General features: G+C 37.4%; 1 protein-coding gene across 1 annotated transcript in view; it reads left to right on the forward strand.

Moving 5' to 3' along the window:
* LOC126100831 (serine/threonine-protein kinase BRSK2) overlaps positions 1 to 22,637 on the forward strand; it is a 187,045-nt gene that overhangs the window by 23,655 nt on the left and 140,753 nt on the right. Inside the window, exons 4-5 of the mRNA XM_049911483.1 lie at positions 15,544 to 15,684; positions 21,985 to 22,135. Of these exons, the coding sequence (XP_049767440.1) occupies positions 15,544 to 15,684; positions 21,985 to 22,135 (292 nt within the window). The remainder of the gene's footprint in view (positions 1 to 15,543; positions 15,685 to 21,984; positions 22,136 to 22,637) is intronic.

A 22,637-nucleotide genomic window follows, 5' to 3' on the forward strand; every position in this document is an offset into this window, starting at 1 on the left:
AACTTTCTGGCAGATTAAAATTGTGTGTTGGACCAAGACTCAAACTCAAGACCTTCATTTCGTAGGCAAGTGCTCTACTGACTGAGCTATCCAAGCACAATTCAGAACCCCTTCTCAGAGCTTCACTTCCACCAGCACCTTGTCTCCTACCTTTCAAACTTCATAGAAGTCCTCCTGTGAAACTTGCAAGACTATCACTCCTGGAAAAGGTCCTGGGTTTGAGTCTTGGCCCAGTACACAGTTTCAATCCTCCAGGAAGTTTATATCAGCACTCAATCTGGTGCAGAGTGAAAATTTCACTATGGAAACGTCCCCCTGCCTGCGGCTAAAACCTGTCTCTGCAATATCCTTTCTTCCAGGGGTGCTAGTCTTGAAAGTATTGCAGGAGACCTGTGAAGTTTGGAAGGTAGGAGATGATGTACTGGGGGAAGTAAAGCTGTGAGGCTGGACCATGAGTTGTTTTGGCAGCTCAATCAGTGGAGCACTTGCTCATGAAAGGCAGAGGTCCCAAGTTTGAGTTTCGGTCCAGCCCACAGTCTTAATCTGCCAATAAGTTTCAGCAGAAAACATATATGAAGAGTAAATAAATGTGCAAGCTTTTGAAGCCAGTGGCTCCACCTACTGGGAAAAGGGTTGAAGGGGAAGGAAGAGGGATGAAGGAAAAGGACTGGTGAGGTTTAGGAAATGGGGAGAATTCAGAAAAGTCATCCAGAATCCTGCCTCGGAGGAGACTTACCTGACAGGATGAGAATACATAATATTGCTCTTGCGGCAATCAACACTTCTTATGTAACCCTCTTGTCATTCTTTGCCATTGTCTATATTGATCAAACTGTCTCTGTTTTCACATTAAGTGTGATTTTGCTCAATTTACCTGTACTATCTTTATCTGACATTGCTATCCTGAGTGAAAGTGAAGAATAATTAAATGATCTGCTGAACGGAATGAACAGTCTAATGAGTACACAGTATGGTTTGAAAGTAAATCGGAGAAAGATGAAGGTAATGAGAAGTAGTAGAAATGAGAACAGCGAGAAACTTAACATCAGGATTGATGGTCACGAAGTCAATGAAGTTAAAGAATTCTGCTACCTAGGCAGTAAAATAACCAATGACAGATGGAGCAAGGAGGACATCAAAAGCAGACTCGCTATGGCAAAAAAGGCATTTCTGGCCAAGAGAAGTCTACTAATATCAAATACCGGCCTTAATTTGAGGAAGAAATTTCTGAGGATGTACGTCTGGAGCACAGCATTGGTAGTGAAACATGGACTGTGGGAAAACCGGAGCAGAAGAGAATCGAAGCATTTGAGATGTGGTGCTATAGATGAATGTTGAAAATTAGGTGGACTGATAAGGTAAGGAATGAGGAGGTTCTACGCAGAATCGGAGAGGAAAGGAATATGTGGAAAACACTGATAAGGAGAAGGGACAGGATGATTGGACATCTGCTAAGACATGAGGGAATGACTGCCATGGTACTAGAGGGAGCTGTAGAGGGCAAAAACTGTAGAGGAAGACAGAGATTGGAATACGTCAAGCAAATAATTGAGGACATAGGTTGCAAGTGCTACTCTGAGATGAAGAGGTTAGCACAGGAAAGGAATTCGTGGTGGGCTGCATCAAACCAGTCAGTAGACTGGAAAAAAAAAAAAAAAAAAAAAAACTGTATTAACCAACATCTCGCTCCTACATCTTTTCTAGTAACGATACCTGCATACTTACATGAGTCCACTGTTATTTATGAATTTGCATGTAGCACTTCATTTATGGTTTTTCACTGATTTATTTGCAAATTTGACAGCACTTTTCTTACCGACCTGTCACTTACTTTGTTTCTATCTTATTATTTCATTTTTTTGGTGCATTTGTTTCTCACCAAACCATACTGATTGACTGTTACTGCTATTTCCAGTATCCTTTCATTTCCCAAGTACAGTAGATTCCATTTTTTCCACTGCTTTCCTCTTTCTGTTTGCTGTGTTTTTAAACTTTTGTCTGTTTTCATGTCTTTTCCATGACATTTCCCTTGCAATTTATTCTTGTAAATTTTTACTGTCATAATTTTTTTGTATCTTATAGCCAACTTTTCTAGCAAGAAATTCACACCCACTCTTCTCTACTTGCACTAATTACCTCCTCTGTACTCTTCACTTTTCTCATGATTTTTGTACAAATTTTTCTATATACTTCCAACTTCCTGTTTTTTTCTGTGCTTGTCTTCCTTCTTTCTCTTGTTTTCCCCCCTCTCATTCTGTTTTGCCACTCCCATCATCACTAATAGTCCAAACCCTCCTCTGTTGACATGATGAGTTGCATCACATATTTTATTTGGTCCTTTCAAAAATGTGCTTTTCCTCTATCAAAACTAAGGTCTCACATTCTGTTACTCCTAACCCTCCTCTCTTGACATGATGACTCTCATCACATATGTTGTACGGTCTTTTCAAAAATGTGCTTTTGCTCTATCAAAACTAAGGTCTCACATTCTGTTTCCTGGAATCTGCCTGTCCTTAGCAGTTATCCTAACATTTAAAGTCCTTATTTCTGGATGTTATCCAACTCCACCACCTTCTTTTACAGTTCCAAGTGCAGCAGTCTCTTGCAATTAACCAGCTAATCTGTGACCTATATGTCTTATTTGCCATTTTCCACTACACCAGATTTCTCACCTTCAACATAATTCTGTAGTTATCTGCCCTTTATGTTTCCTTGGATGGTATCATCTGCCAAGCTAAATTCAAACTGCAGCAGGTCAGAGTTCACCTCAAAAAGCTGTTCTAAGTGGTATTTTCCTTCCTGTCATTCTGCAGCTCCATAAATAACCACACTACCAACCACCACTCCTCTCTCACAAACAGAGCTTTGCCAACCTTATTAACATATCCTGGATTTCACCACAGACTTCCAGATCATAAGAACCAGCCACAATAGTACAATATTCTCAGTCTTTTATCTAAGGCACTCTCCCCTCCTGACTTATCTGTACTATCCAAAGATATTACTTTCAGCTCAAAACCTGCTGCTTTGGTGAAGATCCTACTTTTCTTCATGCTGGATTGCAGAAGGATGGTGTAGGTTATCTTCAATCAGAAAAAATTCCCAAAAATTAGTAATAAAATGATATTTATTAAATATGAAGAAATACTCAACTTAAATGATGCTTCTTAGGTCTTTGAAATTATTACATGTCCTCTAAAATATTAAAGTCCTGTCACTGTTCCTCTGAGTGATGCCTACATAGAGTCCAGAGCTGGCCCACAATGACTGTGTAGCCTAAGTATCAGAGACAATGGACTGACACTGCAGCTTGTACATGTGGCAGTAACTGGAGACTGTACAAAACTCAGTGCACTGAAGAAAACTGTCTGCCTTTGCTCAGTGCTCCAGTATTTAATGAGGCATCAACCAGAGTCACTATCCACACATGTGATGCCCATGGGTTGGCAGCTGCAGCCCCTGATGAGCCTTGGTATAGTTTGTACTGCCAACCCATATAGCTACTGCACTATGAATGTTTTTGAGTGTTGTTTATCTATTGTGGTGTGGTATAGAGTGCTGCAATGCTCAATTTTTGACCTGTCATGGCTCGCCTGTTGATGGGGGGACCAAGCCACTTGTGTCCGGCCCCATATGACTTGGCTTGGTCACGTACTTGCCCCATGTCTGTTGTCTGGATTCCAGACATGCGGATAACCGAGCATGACTGGTCACTGCTGGTGTCTCACCTTGCCTCTCCCCTAGTCGCTGCACTGTACTGTAGAAATCCAATGCCTCTCTCTCTCTCTCTCTCTCTCTCTCTCTCTCTCTCTCTCACACACACACACACACACGCACACACAATGTATTTATCTCTCTCTCTCTCTCTCTTTTAATACAAAAGCAACGTTTCCAAGAACGGGTACCTGACACAGCTAAATTCATAAAGCACTGGGAAAGTAAAATGATATTTCGATACAATCACAGATAGAAGACTGGTCTCATTTCCAAACAGAAGATATATCTTTCCTTTCATTGATAGGAAACAGTAAATAAGTGCTGTCCCTGTAATCTAGAAGACAACCATCTTCATAAAGAAAGCATGCAAAGAACATTAAACATTTACAGACATAACTTGTCATACTTTTCACTTATTTGCAACAGAAACAAAATTATAGTTATTGTTGATCAGCAGTAAATTACAAACGCGTTCCGAATTTAATTGGCTGCGGTGATTTGTTAGTAACATGCTGGCTTTACTAAATCTTCTTTCAATAGGTGTGTTTGTTGCTGGGATACATAAAATACATCTTGCAACTGCAGCCAGACCTGGCAGATCTGTTTCATGTCTGCTCCACCATTTTAAGATGTCATCATCATCTCCAGGGTGCATTAAAATGTAGAGATCTACTTCAGCTGTTGTGGATGATCTGTTGTTTCACCATTCCTTGAAATGATCTCTCTTTCTGGGTGGTGATGACAAAATACTTTAAGGATCTATCATAATAAACAAAAGAGACAAGTAATACAGAACTGAAGTGGTAATCGTCAAAATGTTCCTGTAAAAATGAGGTTTTTTACATTAATGAAATATTATACAAATTATAACATTCCCATTTCTCTATAATACACTATCCACTAACTATGCAAAAATGTTTATGTTAATGATTGCATGTTGTACTTACGTAAGTAGCACACATTTGTGGCAAATTGCTAAGAATTTCTTGCCTTTCATTTATTTCAAGCATATTAAGATCACGGTAAACAGCCAAAGAAACGTAGCAATTTTATGTCTGGAAGTGATCACAATCTTCTCACAAACGAAAGTCAAGGCTAGATTTTTAATCCTTTGTACCTCCTGTTAAAAAATATATATCTGTTAGTACACATCAATTTCGCTAGTTAATTGTAAATCTATCATGTATCATAATGAAACAATGCTTTTAATTGCAGTAATTACTCACTTGTCAGTCAGTGTCATTGACACTGCAAATTTGTTGCAGTTTGTGAAGCCAAAGAAGAACTAACTGGACTGTCAGTTCTTTTTCGCCTTCTAATTCATCTGTGGCCTATTTAACTGGTCTCAGAAAATGCGCAATTTTTCCTGCAAGCTCATTATCATATCCTTGCAAGCAGAGTCCTTTTCTGTCACCAAAGCAGCAACTTCATTATACTGAGTGTGTAAGGATTTCAGCATAGTGTACAAGCTGCTCCAGCATGTGCAGACCTCTTGTTTCAATGATGATTTCAAAGAAGAGCAGAGGCCACATTTCTTAACATACTTTACCATGCATTTTGCAATATTTATTGTTGATGCGATGTTCGGGGCAAAATTTAAGAAGAAGTTATCTTCATTGAAAGTACGACTAAGTGCTGTGTTTACACAATGAGCAGCACAAGGAATCCTTTCATGATTTTCCAAAGCCTTTCTTACATTGGCACCCTGGTCGGAGACAAAAACAAAACTGTGCAACATGTCCGGCAAAATGTCTGAATCAGCCATCCTCTCTTCAATTTCTTTCATAATATTTACTCCTGTCTTCTTAACATCCGGGAATTTTGTTGTAAATAAAACATTGTTCACAAGAGACCAATCTGTGTTAATGTAACGTGTTGTAAGCATCAAATAGTGCACCTGATTATCTGAATCAGCCCACTGTCGCAGAACATGTTTTATTAACAACTTCTGCAATAACAGAAGGCATTATGCTGTTTCGTATTGCAACAGCTTGTTCTTTGACATGTCTGCTTATAGTAGAGGGATGTGGCATGACATCTGCCACGTTAACTTCTCCATAATGTGCACCTAGATGTATTAATTTTTGGTGTAGTTCTCTGAAACCTTCACTGGAAACAGCATTAAAAGATCTCATATCTTTAGCACACATTACAACACACTTTGCTGTAATACTATTTTTTATTACTGCCAGTATCCCTGAAGGAGCTGTATCTTTGTGAGGTTTCTTGCAACTGTTTTTCTTTAAATGAGTGGTTCCTGACCAGAAACACAATAGTGTGGAGCAGTTTAGGCATGATACGTACCCAGTAGATGCACTGTTTTCATCTACAACCAACAGAAATGTACTCCATACTTGGCTTTTTAGACCTTCCCATTTCTTCAATGTGTAAACATTGGTTTCAATCTTATGTCTTACTGCACTGGCTTCCTCACACTGCATGGTCACAAAGAGAGACATGCCACAACTGAGAAGCCCGTACTGGCTGCAGTCTCACACGGATAATGACACATGTAATGTGTTTGAAGTTATGTGCAACATATTCGGTCATGGCTTCTGTGCTTGGTCACTAGGACTAGTGCGGGCAGCCTATCCAGTTAGGGTGTGCTTGCCCCATCTCGTATTTTGTGCTCGCTTACTCGGTCATGCAGGACTCTAGTGCGGTACTCTCTGGAATGGTGAGTACCATCACCACACTTCACACATAGTCCATAATAATCATACACACACTGGAAATATCACTTTGCAACCCAGTCTCAAAACCTTTCCAACAGCAAACACAGAACTCCAGACCCTTTGTTTCTTAAAAACTGATGACTCCATGATATCCTCCCAACAGACAAGGGCTCTACTACTGTGGTACTTGATAGATGGGAGTGTGTAAGTGTGGGTCTATACCAGCTGCCTGATACCTCTATGTACAGCATCTACCATCAAGATCCCATCCCTGTGACAGAAACTGATCTGCAGTCCCCCCTTAAAACCTCAGGCCTCTCTCAAGGACTAACACCCGGATTCATAGAACTTCTCACCCTACCCAAACCATGCACTTCCACTTTTTACCTTCTTCCTAGGACCTAAACCCACTTTTGGAAGCATTCTAGATGCCTCAACAATATATTTAAGTAGCAATTAAAACTCCTAAAGTGAGCCAATTCAAGCCTATATCATAACTTATTTTACCATTACAAAGTATCAAAAAGTTATACAATATTAACCTTTAAATTTATCAACAGTGTGTGTATGATTATTATAGATTATGTCATAAACAATTGGGGAAACTGTTTCAAATCGAATAGTTTCTCAAAGCAAATTGTACTTGAATTTAATTGGAAACTAGTTAGGTATCTACACTGCCTCAACAGGTCTTTTCCATTAGTCCATCTCCTTCTCATCTCCTTCTCCTCCCTCTTTGTACATCTACTTCTTCACCCTCGTTGTACATCTCCTTAGCCCTCCTCCCTGTCCATCTCTTTCTCCTCCCTCTTTCTGTCCATCTCCTCCACTCCCACTGTCTATCTCACACTGCCCCTCTCCCTATCCATCTGCTCCTTTCCACTCTCTCTGTCCATCTCCACCTCCTCCTCTATCTGTCTGTAGTCACCTCCCCTCTCTCTCTCCCTGTCTGTGTCCTCTTTCCTTTCTCTGTTTATTTCTTCCTCCCCATCCCTCTGACCATTTCCTCCTCTATCCTCTATCAGTCCATCTCCTCTGCTTCCCCCTCTCCTCAGTCTGTCCATCTCTCTGCCTTCTCACCTTCACTCCAGTAGGAAGTTGCTGGTTGCTGGTTCTCACCCCCACCCCCCTCCCCCCAAGTATTTGTTTCCAGATAGTAATAGGTGTACCACATTTGGTAGAAACTGATCCAAGGGTTTAGGAGGAGCTTTTAGCCACAGCTTTGCCCAAGTATGCATGTGTCACATATATTTTGTATTTATTTAACATATTTCACACATTTTTGTACACGTATTTCACCTGTATCTATAGCAAATTTCATGATGAAGTTTTAATTTCATGCAGCTCAGTCTCTGTGATGATATATTTCCTGAAAAATGTGTTACACAATGATATAATTTTGCAGGTACATTCATTGGTATATTTGGATACTATGTGCAAAATGTGCTGCAAATAGAGGTTATAGTAAAGATGTAATAAATTAAGTCACACATATTGCAACAGTTTTCATGCGTCTCAGTGTTTATTAGGTCATATCTCCTGAACTATTCTAATATAATTTTGTAGATACATTCAGTGAGATATGTGGGCACTGTACGTAAAATTTGTTATTTATAGAGTTAGTAGAAAAGAAGAAATAAATGTAACTGTCTTGCATGATGTGACAGTTTATCAAATATCTTAGGGTTTATGACATCATTTCTCCTGAACTATGTCTTATACAATTATATAATTTAGCAAGTTTAGTCAGTAGTGTGCGTGAATACTGTCTGCAAAACATGTCATGAATACAATTAGTAGTAAAGAAATAATAAATCAGAAAACCATGTCTCATGCGACAGTTTTGATGCATGAACAGCAAAAATGTAGTAGTGATAAAATTTTCTACTTTTATCATTTTGTCAAGCTTATCAGCAAGAAAAAGTTTCAGAAAGGTTTTAAATTATGTGTACAGTTCGTTCTAAGTCACTATGTGCTCTCATTCTGAAATACTGGATGGATGAAGTCTGCAAATTTGCGCATAATGAGCTACACTACTTTTTCACACCCACAGTCTCCCCTTTCACAGGCAGGTAGTTCTTACCCCACAGTGATTCTTTCCAGACAATAAGCGATATGCATACCATGTTAGATTGAAATCAGTCCAATGGTTATGAGGTGGTGTGGAACATACATAAATACTTATGTACATTTTAATAACATTTATTTTTACAGTTTAATTTAGTTTATTCTTCTTCTTCATCATCCTTTCTTCCTAGACTAAAGTCTGTTTCCTTCCATACCTGAGGTTCTCAATTGTAATCTACCCCCTCCTTCCTAGTTGCAGCTATTGTCCACAATAAGCGAAGTCTTTTATGAAAAATTTGAGAGGAGTGATGATTACAATAAACTTTCTAGTTTACTTAGCTTTCCATGTAGAGTAGGTCCAGTTCTTCTTGTCGAGGGGTCTGATTCTTGAAGCTGAAATTATCACATTTTAGGTCTACATGGTTGAATTTATCCAAATAAATTTGAAGATTGTTGCTGCAGAATTTCTGTTGTTATGTTAATATATATTTTAGTATATCATACAGTCTTTTGAATTTTCACATTAATGGAGCCAAAATTAAATTGTTTGTCCAAAATACAAAAATACATCTGATCACATCAGAGGTATGCTTACTACTACTTCACTCTGCGATAATAATCTTATTCCATAAAGTTTACAATTTTTCTTGACAAATGAATTTCTATTAATTTTGATTATTATTTCATAAATGAATCCAGAAATAAACCAGTAAAAGTACTAGATTGCACAATAAATAATATAAAATTTAGGTGTAACAAATAATTTGTAATTTCAAATGTTTCTAAAAAATAATTTTAACTGTTCATTCAGAGCTAGTACTTATCAATTGTAACATTGAAAATAAAGTAATTCCTTTTCATAAATTTTATTTTGAAATATAACATATTGTATATAAATTTATATGAGTTTTCAGAAAAGCACCTGAGATAATATTGACCTGTCCAAAATTTGACAAATAATACTGGCATTGACAACTACTGTTAAGGAAAAATAATACTAGAGGAGGATGTCCTGTTACACAGTCCATCCTTTCCTTGGACAGCTGATATTTTTTTTACCAGCTGGTGATTTATTTCTTATGATTTTTGTAATCTGTAATTCATCCATCTTGTCTATGTGTTTGTTCATTCTTTTTTATTTTTCGAACATTAAAAATATTTTTAAAAACAGAAACAAAAAACTATGAAAACAAGGGATAAAAACATAAGTATTTAAAAAGTCAGAAATGATAAGCGAATCAAGCGAGGCGGCGCAGTGGTTAGCACACTGGACTTGCAATTTGGAGGACAACAGTTGAATCCCACATCCAGCCATCCTGATTTCGGTTTTCTGTCATTTCCCTAAATTGCTTCAGGCAAATGCTGGGATGGTTCCTTTGAAAGGGCACAGCCAACTTCCTTCCCTGTCCTTCCCTAATCCAATTAGACTGATGACCTCACTGTTTGGTCTCTTCCCCCAAACAACCCAACCCAACCCATGATAAGTGAAATATGGTGTCAAGAGTATAAGGCACAATAATTATATAAAGTTCAGTCTAAAGTGATTGAAATACATTTCTCCTGCTGTCAAAATTGGATATAAATATACTAGCAACATTTATAAAATCTACTTGGTTCAACAACATCTGGGGCACACTGCAAACTGCTATGTGAATGAGCTCTTCTATGGCATTATTGAATGCAGATAGTTCTTCAGTCATCAAGAGGAATCTGCTTCACTGCTTGAGTCGTGGCACACAAGCTCAAGTCTTACTAATGCTTGAACATTAGCAAATAAGTCTTGAATTTCTTTTTTCATAGTAACCAAAACATCTTTCATGCCTTTCAGGCATTGTATGTTGTATCATAGACGAAAGAGTTGAAGTTCTGTTTTCAGAGATTTAACATTGATATCCAGACACAGAGCTAGCATGTCATGCTCTTTTTCATCCACCAACACTTTTTCCAAGAAAACCTGTTTCTTCATGCCAGGTTGATCAAGTATTCAATATTTAAACACTCGCTCAGCTGTATCAATGATTCTGATGGGTAAATTGCTAGTTTATTACAAACTTCGTGCAGGGAAGATTCAATGAAAAATAATATACACTGAAGCAGCAAAGAAATTGGTATAGGCATGCATATTCAAACACAGTAATATGTAAACAGGCAGAATGCAGCAGTGTGGTCAGTAACACCTACATAAGACAAGTATCTGGCACAGTTGTTAGATCATTAACTACTGCCTCAATGGCAGATTATCAATATTTAAGTGACTTTGAATGTGGTGTTATAGTCTGTGCACTAGCAATGGGACACAGCATCTCTGAGGTAGTGATGAAGTGGGGATTTTCTCATATGACCATTTCATGAGTGTACCGTGAATATCAGGAATCTGGTAAAACATCACATCTCTGACATTGCTATGCCTATAAAAAGATCCTGCAAGAACGGGACCAACAATGACCAAAGAGAATTGTTCATTGTGACAGAAGTGCAACCCCTTGCAAATTGTTGCAGATTTTAATGCTGGGCAATCAACAGATGTCAGAGTGCAAACCATTCAACAAAAAAATCATCGATATGGGGTTTTGGAGCTGAAGGCCCACTTGTTTACCCTCGATGAGTGCATGACACAAAGGTTGATGCCTCACCTTGGCCTGTTAACACCAACATTGGACTGTTGATGAGTGGAAATATGTTGCCTGGTCAGATGAGTCTCATTTCATGTTGTATCAAGCAGATGGACAAGTACACGGGCATGGAGACAGCCTCATGAGTCCATGAACCCAGCAAGTTACTAGGGGACAGTTCAAGCTGGTGGAGACTCTGTAATGGTGTGAGGCATGTGCAGGTGGAGTGATATGGGACGTCTGATATATCTAGATACAACTCAGACAGGTGATACTTATATAAGCATGCTCTCTGATCATATCCATCCATTCAGGTCCATTGTGCATTCTGTTAGACTTGGGCAATTCCAGCAGAACACTGCAACATCCCACATGTCCAGAATTGCTACAGAGTGGCTCCGTGAATACTCTTCAGTAAAATTTATTTCAGACAGAACGTGATCACCTTCAGACCATTGTGCAGCATGATGATGGGTGGCAGCAGTGAACAGAACAGGTGCCTTGGGTGTACAGATGTCAGCTGTGAACATACAATACCTGCTCGTCCATTGATATTCTCCATTATAAATGTCCTCACAGTTACTGAAACCATTCTTAAATTCCATTAAACAAGGTGCTCTAATACACTGTGGCGGTAAAATTGAGTGAACTGGAATAAACTTTGTAATAAATATTTACTTATCTTAATTCCTTTCCATAAAAAAAAAAAAAAAAAAAAAAAATTATCTTAACCAACGCGCCCACCTAATTCAATACCTATGACATCCGTAATCAACTTTAGACTTACCAACAACTACTTTGCCTTTGAAGGGCAAACGTACAAACTGACTAGGGGCGTGGCCATGGAAACCAGGAGGACTCTTTCCAATGCCAACCTTTACATTAGTTGCTTGGAGGGAGCTTTCCTAGGATCCATAAGCCTTCACCCCTGGTTTGGTTTAGATACATGGATGACATCTTTGTCTACAGACTCATAATGAGGCTAACCTGTTAAAATTTTTAGAATCTCTAAATACATTCTCCCATTTAAATTTCACATGGTCCTATCCCAAATCCCATGCCAGTTTCTTTGATGTTGACATCCTCACTGGGTATCAGCTATACACTTCCATTCACATTAAACCTACCAACAAACAACAGTACTTACGTTTTGACAGTTGCTATCCTTTCCATGTCAAATGTTCCCTCCCATACAGTCTTGGCATTTGAGACAAAAGTATTCATTCAGATGCAGGCTCTTTACAACAGTACACCACCAGCCTCACCTCAGCCTTCACTGCATGTAATTACCTCACCACCTAGTTCAAAAGAAGATTTTTTAGGCCCTCATATCTAATATTTGTACTGCTGATCCTTCCAAGAGTATACCTCTCATTACTCTGAATATTGTAGTCTTGAAAGTTTTAATCAACTACTTTGACAAAGCTATGACTTCCTAAAATCTTGCCCTGAAGTGAGGTCCATTTTGCCTGACATTTTGCCTATAACACCTAGAATAACTTTGCAGCATTGCTCCAATTTCCACAAAGTCCTTGTCGTACACTATGTTCCTTTTGCACTGATTTTACTACCCAGTAGTTCCTACCCCTGTGGCCATCCCCACTGTAAGACTTGCACTCTTCTGCCTTCAGCTATTCCAGCTCTGTAGCTGACAAAACATACACTATCAAAGGAAGAGCCATTTTTGAAACAACACATCACATACCGGGTGTTATGTAAACACTGTTCAGACTTTTACATTGGTATGATTCCATCAAGTTATCAGTTAGGATGAATGAACATGGGCAGAGGGCATATACTGGCAACACACATTATCCTGTTGCAGAGCATGCTTTACAACATGACAGTCGTGACCTCGGTGCATGTTTCACCAAACGTGCCATCTGGATTCTTCCCCCAGGAACCAGTTTCTGAGAACACTGCAGGTGGGAACTGGCATTACAATATGTCCTTGGTTCTCGCTACCCTCTTGGCCTTAATTTATGTTAATTTCTTCAGTCTCAGCATTTCTTCTCAGTAACTATCCCTTTCTTCACATCATTTTAGTTTCCTATTTCGTTTGTTTCCTGACCTGATTATTTTCTTCCTACCTTCCACCTCTACTACATAAAGTGCACGTAGCTTTCTGCTGTTATTAAGTCTTGCACAGTGTTTTGCAGTGATCTGTGTCTTGATTATTACCCCATCTTCCTCCTTTAAGCTCTCAGGTTTTCAAACCTCGTCTAGTGCAGTCCCCAGCAATCAGTATTTCCTTCTCATTTCATGTGGGATAACTCTCCTATGACCCATGGATCTGGACAGCTTTTCCAAACTCTCCCCATTTCCTAAACCTTGCCAGTTCATTTCTCTTATCCCTCTTCCATCCTCTTCAACTCTTCTGCCCAAACAAGGAGCCACTGGCTCCAAAAGCTTGCACTTTATTTGACCTTTATATATGTTTACTCCTGTCACTGCTTGGTGAGTAGATTTCTTATCTATTCAGTTATATTATATTTACATAATTTAATTTACTATAGTCTGATCATCAGATAGCTAACATGCCTAAAAACTGAGTGCGATAAGTATCATAAGTGTTAATCCAGAATCAGAGAATGCTTTAAGGAAAGGAGCAAAAGTGTCGAGTTCAACATGCCATGTTACATGCTACAACCACTACAGCAGGAGTTGTTGCAGTTCACACAGGCTTCTTTTATTTACTCTCTCTCTCTCTCTCTCTCTCTCTCTCTCTCTCTCTCTTTCTCTCTCAGTGGGCTACTTGACTGCACATGGAAGAGTTTTGCCTGTTGGGATAACTTCACACTCTTCCCATTTTGCTCCTCTTTCTGTCTCATTGTCCTTGGTTCCCTCATCCTCCCTCTCTCTGGTTACACCACCTCAGCCAACCACTCCACAGTTGTGTCATTGTATTAGGATAAAGTGTGGCCCTCACCCTCCAACTTTGTGGGTATGGCAGGGTAGGGGACGAGAGGTCAGGAGAGAGGCTTAACTCCATGGCTATGTGTCTATCTATTGCACAATGATTTCTTTATATGTTGAATGCTTGTGTTTTCTGATATGATTTTTACTATTCCACATGGAATTTTGCAGTATCTTTATAGGTAAAAATATTTGCTGATAATTTCATTATTAACTGTAGTAACAAGTTATCATTTAATATAGCAACTATCAACAGTGCTAAGATGTGTCTGAAAATGCTATGCACTGCAACTCATGACATCCAAGTAATCTTTTCCATACTACCTTGAACAGCAGACACAAGTTCAAAGCTTATAATGTCAAATCATGTGGCTGCCTTATTAAATATTGATGAGAAATCACTGTTAACTTTAAATGTGAAAATTTTAAGTTAAGTTTGAAAATACTACAACCAACCACATTTATGCAATACAATGCATCCTTTGGACATGCATGCATCATAAACACAATAACGCAAGCATGCAATATCATATTGAGCTCCTGATACCAGGCAAGTGACTTTCAAGTACTATGTCTGACCTGTATGGGAACATACATAATGAATGTATGAGTACAGGTAATAGGAACATGGTTGATGACATATGGAAGTTTGGGTCTGGCCAAGAGTCATGCATGGATAGGCAAAAGGCAAGGCAACTGCTCGCAATAAGTGGGAAATCCAGGTTCGAGTACTGGTCTAGCACAAATTGTCATTGTCATCATTCCAGTCTACAACTGATGGTCATCCTTATTCACACTTGTGAATTCATTTAATGCAGCCACATCTATTGTTCTTAATATGATGTGGAAAGAAAAAATAGAAATTTGTATTTTCAAATTCGTCTCAGAACCGATGTTAGATAATATGATGATAAAAAATGTAAATCTTATGCTTAACAGGATCTGAGGCATATATCTCTGCTCCTTTTAAAATGGAAACAAGTAAAAGACTGATACTAGGCAGTACATTAGTAAAATAAAGTCACCAGTGGACTACACCAATATGTAGGCCTACATCAGTGAGAAACAGAGAAGTGAACTTGAATAGAAAAAATGACTTATAGAGGCAATGAATAGTACTAAATAGTGGTAAAAGTTCTATACAAAGATAAAAAACTAGAGAGGATGTGTTCAACTCTTCATCAATCCAATGAAAGTGAAGATGATCTGACGAATACTTCAGAGAGATTGTGCAGAATGTCTAAATCTATTTTCACAAACAATACAATCAGAAAGTCTTAAAGCTCACAAATAATTACATTATAAAATCATTAACATTTCAATTTATTACTGAAATCTGTGTGTTTCAATGAATCTAATAGAAGTCAGAAGGAAAAATATGTTGGAAAACAAATATAGAGGGTAAGAACAAAGCAAGTGCTTGGTGCTGATTATGCTCAAATAGCAAGGCTTTACTGACTGTTTTACTGTGCATCCTGTAAGAATCTTATAGAATATAATATTAATAAGACTTTCTATTGTCTTAAATTTATCATTCTGTCCTTTCTTCTGTGCAGGTATTTGGTGCTAGAACACGTATCCGGTGGAGAACTGTTTGATTATCTGGTGAAGAAAGGTCGTCTGACTCCAAAGGAAGCAAGGAGATTTTTCCGTCAGATAATTTCTGCCCTTGACTTCTGCCACAGCCATTCTATCTGGTAAGGAAAGCATAAATCAATGTTTTCAAGTAATAAAATTCATAAATCTTATGCTTGTTAAGAGTAACATCTCTCTCTATACAGGGTGTTTCAAAATGAATATACAGGTTTTAAGGCTTTGTTGCATTTATTATGTTCAACTTACGATTATAAATAATACATCAAATTAAAGAGCAACTCAAACAGTTTTGTTTTTGTACCCACATGCAAAGGGAAGAGAATGGAATGAGCCAAGAGTGACCGAAGAACGTGCTGAATGAGTGAGACCCTTTCACGCATAGCCCCAAGAAATCAGTTCAGATGGGTAGTCGTGATTTAGCAGTTCCTATGATGTCTGTGTGGAGACTTTTGTCTTGAGGAGATGTTTGCAACTATGTCCTTATCATTTGCAGTTGTTACAAGTTCTAAAGCCTACAGTGTATAATTTATGTGCCAACTTTGCAAAACAAAACGTTGCTGCATGTCAATGAAGATCTTCAGTGATGAATTGACATTTTATGTAAGTGGAAATGCGACCACATGTAATGTGTGCATCTGGGAGTAAAAAAATCCCCACAAGATGGTACAGCTGGAACGGGACTACCTTAAGCTGAATTTTTCTCTCATATGCCAGTGGAAAGTTTGAGCCATTCTTTTTCCGTGAAGCAACTCTAACTGGTGCTTCTTATCGTAATGCATTAGAGTTTGGCCCTTTTCCTGAACTGGAAGAAGCTAACCACAGAACTTTATTTGGTAACAGGATGTGTGCCTTCTCACTGGCATAACTCAATGAATGATTGGTTAAACGACTTTGTTCCTTACTGCTGGTTTTGCTGCAAGGGGCCAAATGACAGAGCTTGTTTTGCATGACCTCCATCTTCACACACACAAAATGACTCAATGTGACTTTTACATTTGGTGATTCATGAAGAATGTTGTGTATGTTTCTCCGCTACCAGCTGAGCCACCTGACTTTAGAAACAGCATCGTTGCAACAATTATACTGGACCCACTGATCAAGGTTTGGGAAGAGCTCCCATACTGATTCAATGTCAGATGAATGGTGACCTCATTGAACATTTGTAAGATAAACTGTTTTAGCTGCTCTTTCATTTGATGTATTATTTATAACTTTAAGTTGAATGAAATAAATGCTACAAAGGTTTAGAATCTGTACATTCATTTTGAAATGCCCTGTATATTTGGACACAAATTCTTTCTATTTTTTACCTAAGTGTCTCTTAGTTGTTGATGGTAATCAGTCTTAGGAATAAGATTAAGAAGAAAATAATCTACAAACTGCCAATAAATTTTGGCTATACCTAACTTCGAAGCATTTCTTCTCATAGATTTGGATTCATATGTAAGTTCATAGCATTTTTGTTTTGATTGTTGTATTGTGGTTGCTTTGTGTTTATTTATCAGTTTTCTATTTGTACTTTACTGTTGCTATTTGAGTCTACATATTGTCTTTCGGAGATAGTGATTGGAGCTGTGCACACTAGAAAATGGGAGTGCCAAATGGAGAAACTGGAACATTTACAACAAACACTTTTGTTTGAGTTCATAGAGGAGTGACAAGGCGATCTGAAAGATTTGTGTCTTACATTGGATAATGCCGTTGGACAGAGCAAGACAAGAAAATGGTTTTTCTATTTTAAGAAGGATCGTTTTGACTTTAGTGACACTCTACATTCAACATGATCTTTGGAGTTTGGTGAAGATCATTTAAGTGCATTAATCCACTAAGATCCATATCACTTTACTCAGGAACTGGCAGATGTGATGAAATGTGATCATTCCACCATTGTGTGACATTTGCATGCAACGGAGAAGGTTCAGAAATTGGGTGTATGGATACCATGTGCTCTAAGCCAAATTCACAAAAATAAGCAGGTGGACATATGTGCATCTCTACTTGCTCATCATCAACTGACTCATGAACAACACCAGCCATTCCTATCCTGTATCTTTACTGATGATGAGAAATAGTGTCCTTATGCTAACATAAGGAAAAGAAAGGAAACTTCCCATACAAAGACCTATGTGCATCCACATAAGATAATGTTATGCATCTGGTGGAACAGAAATGGTGTGGAGTACTGTCAATTGCAACCCTGAGGTGTAGCCATCACTGTTGACATATACTGTCAACAACTGAGTTGTCTTGCAGACACAATTAAAGAATGACCAGGAAGACGGTATGAAGTGATGCCCTCTATGATAACACCTGCCTACAATCTTCTAGTCTGACAAAACACACTATACAGGATTTGGATTGGGAAGTTATTCCACACTGATCTTGCACAATTAGATTTCATCTTTTCCACACTCTACTAAATAATGTTCCAGGAACTTCCTTTCCATATGAAAATGCACTCCGAACATGGCTCTACAAGTTCTGTGCCTCAAAACTCCATGATTTCTACAGTTGTGGAACTGAAAAAGTTACCCCTGAATTTGCAAGCTGTTGTAAATAGTGAAGGAGAATGTATTATTGATGACTAAAGTCTCTGATATGTGTATCTGTTGTGTTTATTAAAGTTAAGGAAAAGTATTATGAAATTATTCACCAACCTAGTGTATTTAGTATCCAAGGAGGTTGCATTGTCAATTATTACTTGCAGTGTAATGTATCACAAAGACTCAATTATACTGTTTGGGTCATAATGAGACATCTGTCTGTTCTTTTTTATAAGTTTCTTGGATAAATTTGTCTCCTTGTTTGTTGCAGAACACACTCACAACATTGTCTTACTGCTATCTTCCACTGCAAAATTTTGTGGGATATTAATCCACAAAATCTCAAACAGCTGTGATGACAGTTGATGTTCTTGATTTGTGGTGGCAGATATTGCAACATTTTATTGCTCACTGTTTCAAATTTTTTCTGTCAATTCATCTACCAGGGGTTCTAATTAAAGTACAGTTACACATGGAGGTCCAATGTGGGCTGTAATTGTCATACGGTAGTGAAGCTTGGTGGATATGCTGAAGTGTTAATGTGGAACCAATGTATGCTAGAAAAAAATATTTCCAATTTTGGCCACTAGGTGCAAGTCTTACTCTGTATAGCATCTCATTGACATATCCTGGCACATATTAAACAAATTGTGAAAGCAGCAGTTAATAATAAAATCAAAATTATGACCTTCTAATCTGTTTGACCTTTCTGCCCATGTTCCATTTCTAATCCACTATGTATGGAAACATTTCTACACTCTTTCCTGCATTCAAAGTGCCACACAACAGTTGTGGCTCCTTATTGTCAGTTATGATAGGGTCCAAGTCCTGTGTTCGCTCTTACATGATATAGTCCTAATATTTTTACTAAAGTTTTTTGGTCTACCCAGGCAAAGGCTGTTGTTAGACCCATAAATACTCCTACACATTTATTTTTAGAGTCTTAGTTTGGTTAAGATACTCTCAGTGAGATCAATGACTGCATTGACCTCTTGGGTGCCAAATTGGTTCTTCAAATTGGTTAATTCAACTTTCATTAGAAATCCAATGAATCTCTGTGCGTAAGGTCATTTTCAATATGATAGGCAAAAGAGCTGTGGATCTATAATTTTCTGGTTTGTATTCATTTCCCTTTGTATGAACTGGTTTTATCAAGGCTGTCTTTAACAAATTTGGAAAAATTCCTTCCAGGAATGACATGTTGACTAAGTGTGTAAGATGTTATTTGTTTTCCTATGTTTAATTTCTATAGATGGTATTCTGTCAGTTAAAAAAAAATTGCCTTAGATTTCAGGCTTTTTCTTATCTCACTGGACACAGTACCACTCTTATTTTATGGATACTAACATGTTTTTTATGTGTTATTGCATTTTCTCTTACTTTTGGCCTGCTGTGCCGAAATGGTCATTCAAGAGATAGATGATATTACTCTGTTCTGTTGTAGATTTTTTGCTGATTATAAACTGTATTTTGTTGTATTCCTGTGAGTTTCATGGTGTACAATCTTGTATTTATAATGTACCAGCAAGCCTTACCTTTATTGTCAGTGCTACTTGTGTTAAGTCTTTGTGTCTAGTAGTTTGACTGCATGCAGTGCATTGGCATGTATTTTTTATATTTTCTGAAATAGACTTTAATGTTTTCATCATTGCTAACCTTTTATATTCTGTGCTAAATTTTTATCTTGTTCCTAGTGATCAAAATACCTTTCGTTGTCCATTATTTGTTTTTATTGATGTTTTGCTATTGGCCTTTTTTTACTGGGTATGATGTATTGAGATAACAGGAAAAGATAGTGAAAAAAGTTGTCACTTTATGATCTAGTAAAGAGTCTATTTCCACCATTTCCCATCCTTCTTGTTGAAGTTTAAGCTTTTGAGTTGTTGGGTTTTTTTCCGTTTCGACATTACCTTTTCTTTGGTGGTGACATTGTTTTAAGTATATTTTTATTGCATCATAGTCTGATAGAGCTGGTTCTATAACCTCAATTTTGAACTGGAAGTCACACAGATTTCTGAATATGTTATCTATTTGTGTACATATTATAAGTGTCGGATTCAGTATTACATTATTTAAGCCATCTGTTTTCACTGTCTTAAAAAGTTCCCCTATCATTGGAATCTTGTGATATATGTTCAGATCACCTAGTGGTATGAGTTCACAGCTTTTGCTTGGAATGAAATGTAAGAGTTCCCCAACATTTTTAATGAAAGTGTCTGTGTATTCATTTTGCTGTCTGTAGACATTCAGGATGTGCAGTGAAGAACTACTTCATATTATTTTTTAGCATGCTACTTCTACTACATTTCCAATATTATATTTTTTGCATAATAAATGAAGCCTGTGTATACAGTTTCTTTTTATTTGTTATGGATTAATATTACAACCCTCACTGTTCCTTCTGAATGAGCTACCTGCTTGATTATAATTTAGTAAGGTAAGACCTAAAATTTCAAGCACATTTAGTTGACATTGTGTCAGTGATAGATTATTGGAAGTTTCTTCATGTAGAATTATTTCTAATTGATTTACCTTATTTTTGATGTATTGTATGTTCTGGTGTACTATTTTATATCTGAATGTGCTGGTTCCTTTTGGTTTTTCTGTGTTCATTTTCATTTGCTTTGTTAATTGGCCATGAACCCTGACTTTTGAGAAGAGGCAGATGATGTGAAAGCTGCTGGCTGTGAACTATATTTTGAGAGTGCAAAATGACTAATTTTCTGATACAATAATAACAGAGGGATGGCTTATGGGAGTATGAAGTGATAAATGTAAACAATTCTTTTGGCTTCTGGATGTAGTGATATTTGTGTTTAATAGCTGAAAAGAATGCGTAAGAGAGTAAATTGTAACATTTACTAGAAGGAACTGTGGTTTGCTAAAACATGTCAGTGTCACCAGTGAGGTCACTGAAAAGTAGAAACAATCTAAATTTAAATTCCAAATGATTCATAGAAATTAAGACCAGGACTGATATTGTATACATTGGCCCACAGGTAAGTAATGTATCTGCCCTGCTTGTCCTTCCCCTATCATTTATTCTAATCCTCACCCCCAAAATAGCAACTCTGTATTGTAAAATTTTGTTTGTAAATGGGCAGTAGAACATAATACATGTTTGTTTGGTAACAATTTGCAGTATTCAATAACAAAATACAGAAAAACAATAAGCATCAAATAACAAAGTGTTATAATCACGAAGGGAAAAGACAGGAGAAATGTCAAAAGTATTTCCCTTTCTCTTACTTAGATTATCCATTTTACTTCCTGTTATGCACAATTGTTGTATGAGTCTGTACAAGGCTCATATTGTGTGCCATCAAGACTATTGCCTTCATATTATTATTCTGCTTGGTTGGTAAATGTGCTAATAATAGAAACAAATTGAAAATCCAGTTTGTTAAAATTTTCTGGATGTTTGCCCAAACTTTGGTCCCCTTTAAATTTCAGTGTCCTAAGCAACTACATAGTTCACCTACATAGTAATGCCAGTCATGATAAAGAATTGTGTCGAACTGATGGCTTAAAGAGAATAAAGTTGTTGTTTCTACTTCTTTGTTCAGTTGATTTCATACATGACACAGTAAAGTATGGAACATGTATGATAGCTTGTATTTGTTCATGTTGTGTTCCTATTTTCATTTGCAGATGTTTTGTTTACCTTCTGACATTGGATTACTAATGGTTTTTGTTCCTTCTCTTACACTCCTTTTTTCTGTAATACCTTCTTTATTACCTTCTCTTGTGATGTATTTGGTTCCAAAAGAAACAAATTTTGAATCTGATAGCTTTCTTTTTTTTTCGAATTTCTTTCAAAACCCATTGTGGATCATTTTTCCCCTGTTTTTCTCACAGCCATCGAGATCTGAAACCTGAAAATCTTCTGTTGGATGAGAAAAACAACATAAAAATAGCTGACTTTGGCATGGCATCTCTGCAGCCAGCTGGCAGTATGCTGGAAACTAGCTGTGGATCACCTCACTATGCCTGCCCTGAAGTTATACGGGTAAATATACCAAACAAAAAAAGAAAAGTGTCATTTATTTTAGATGATCTTATGTATTCATAACCTTAAAATTTGAAGTAACAAAATGTGTTAAGTATATATTCATTCTAGTATGCAGTATGGTAAAGAAGAAAAAGTATTACAGTAGTCTTAAACAAAAATAAATGTTGGAGATTCAGATGTTTACTTGCATCCACATTGTCAGATATGATTGACATAACCCAGAAGGGTAGTGAGACATGTTCTTATTGCTTAAATGATATCATAAAATGAGATCTTTCTACTGCAGTTAGTTTTGTTGGCATTGGGTAGAGGTCCCCTTGCCCCACAAGTGAAAGTTTATGTAATAAACTGAAGGTGAGGAGATTATATCATTAATGTGATCAACACGACACAACACAATACTGCCTAACACACACTTGAATGTGTCTGTAATGCCTTGGTTTTGATGTGTCACCACACTCACTGTTGGACACACTATTATCAATCCTCACCTTCAGCC

The sequence above is a fragment of the Schistocerca cancellata genome, chromosome 9 (genome assembly GCF_023864275.1).
Source record: "Schistocerca cancellata isolate TAMUIC-IGC-003103 chromosome 9, iqSchCanc2.1, whole genome shotgun sequence".
Lineage (NCBI taxonomy): Eukaryota > Metazoa > Arthropoda > Insecta > Orthoptera > Acrididae > Schistocerca > Schistocerca cancellata.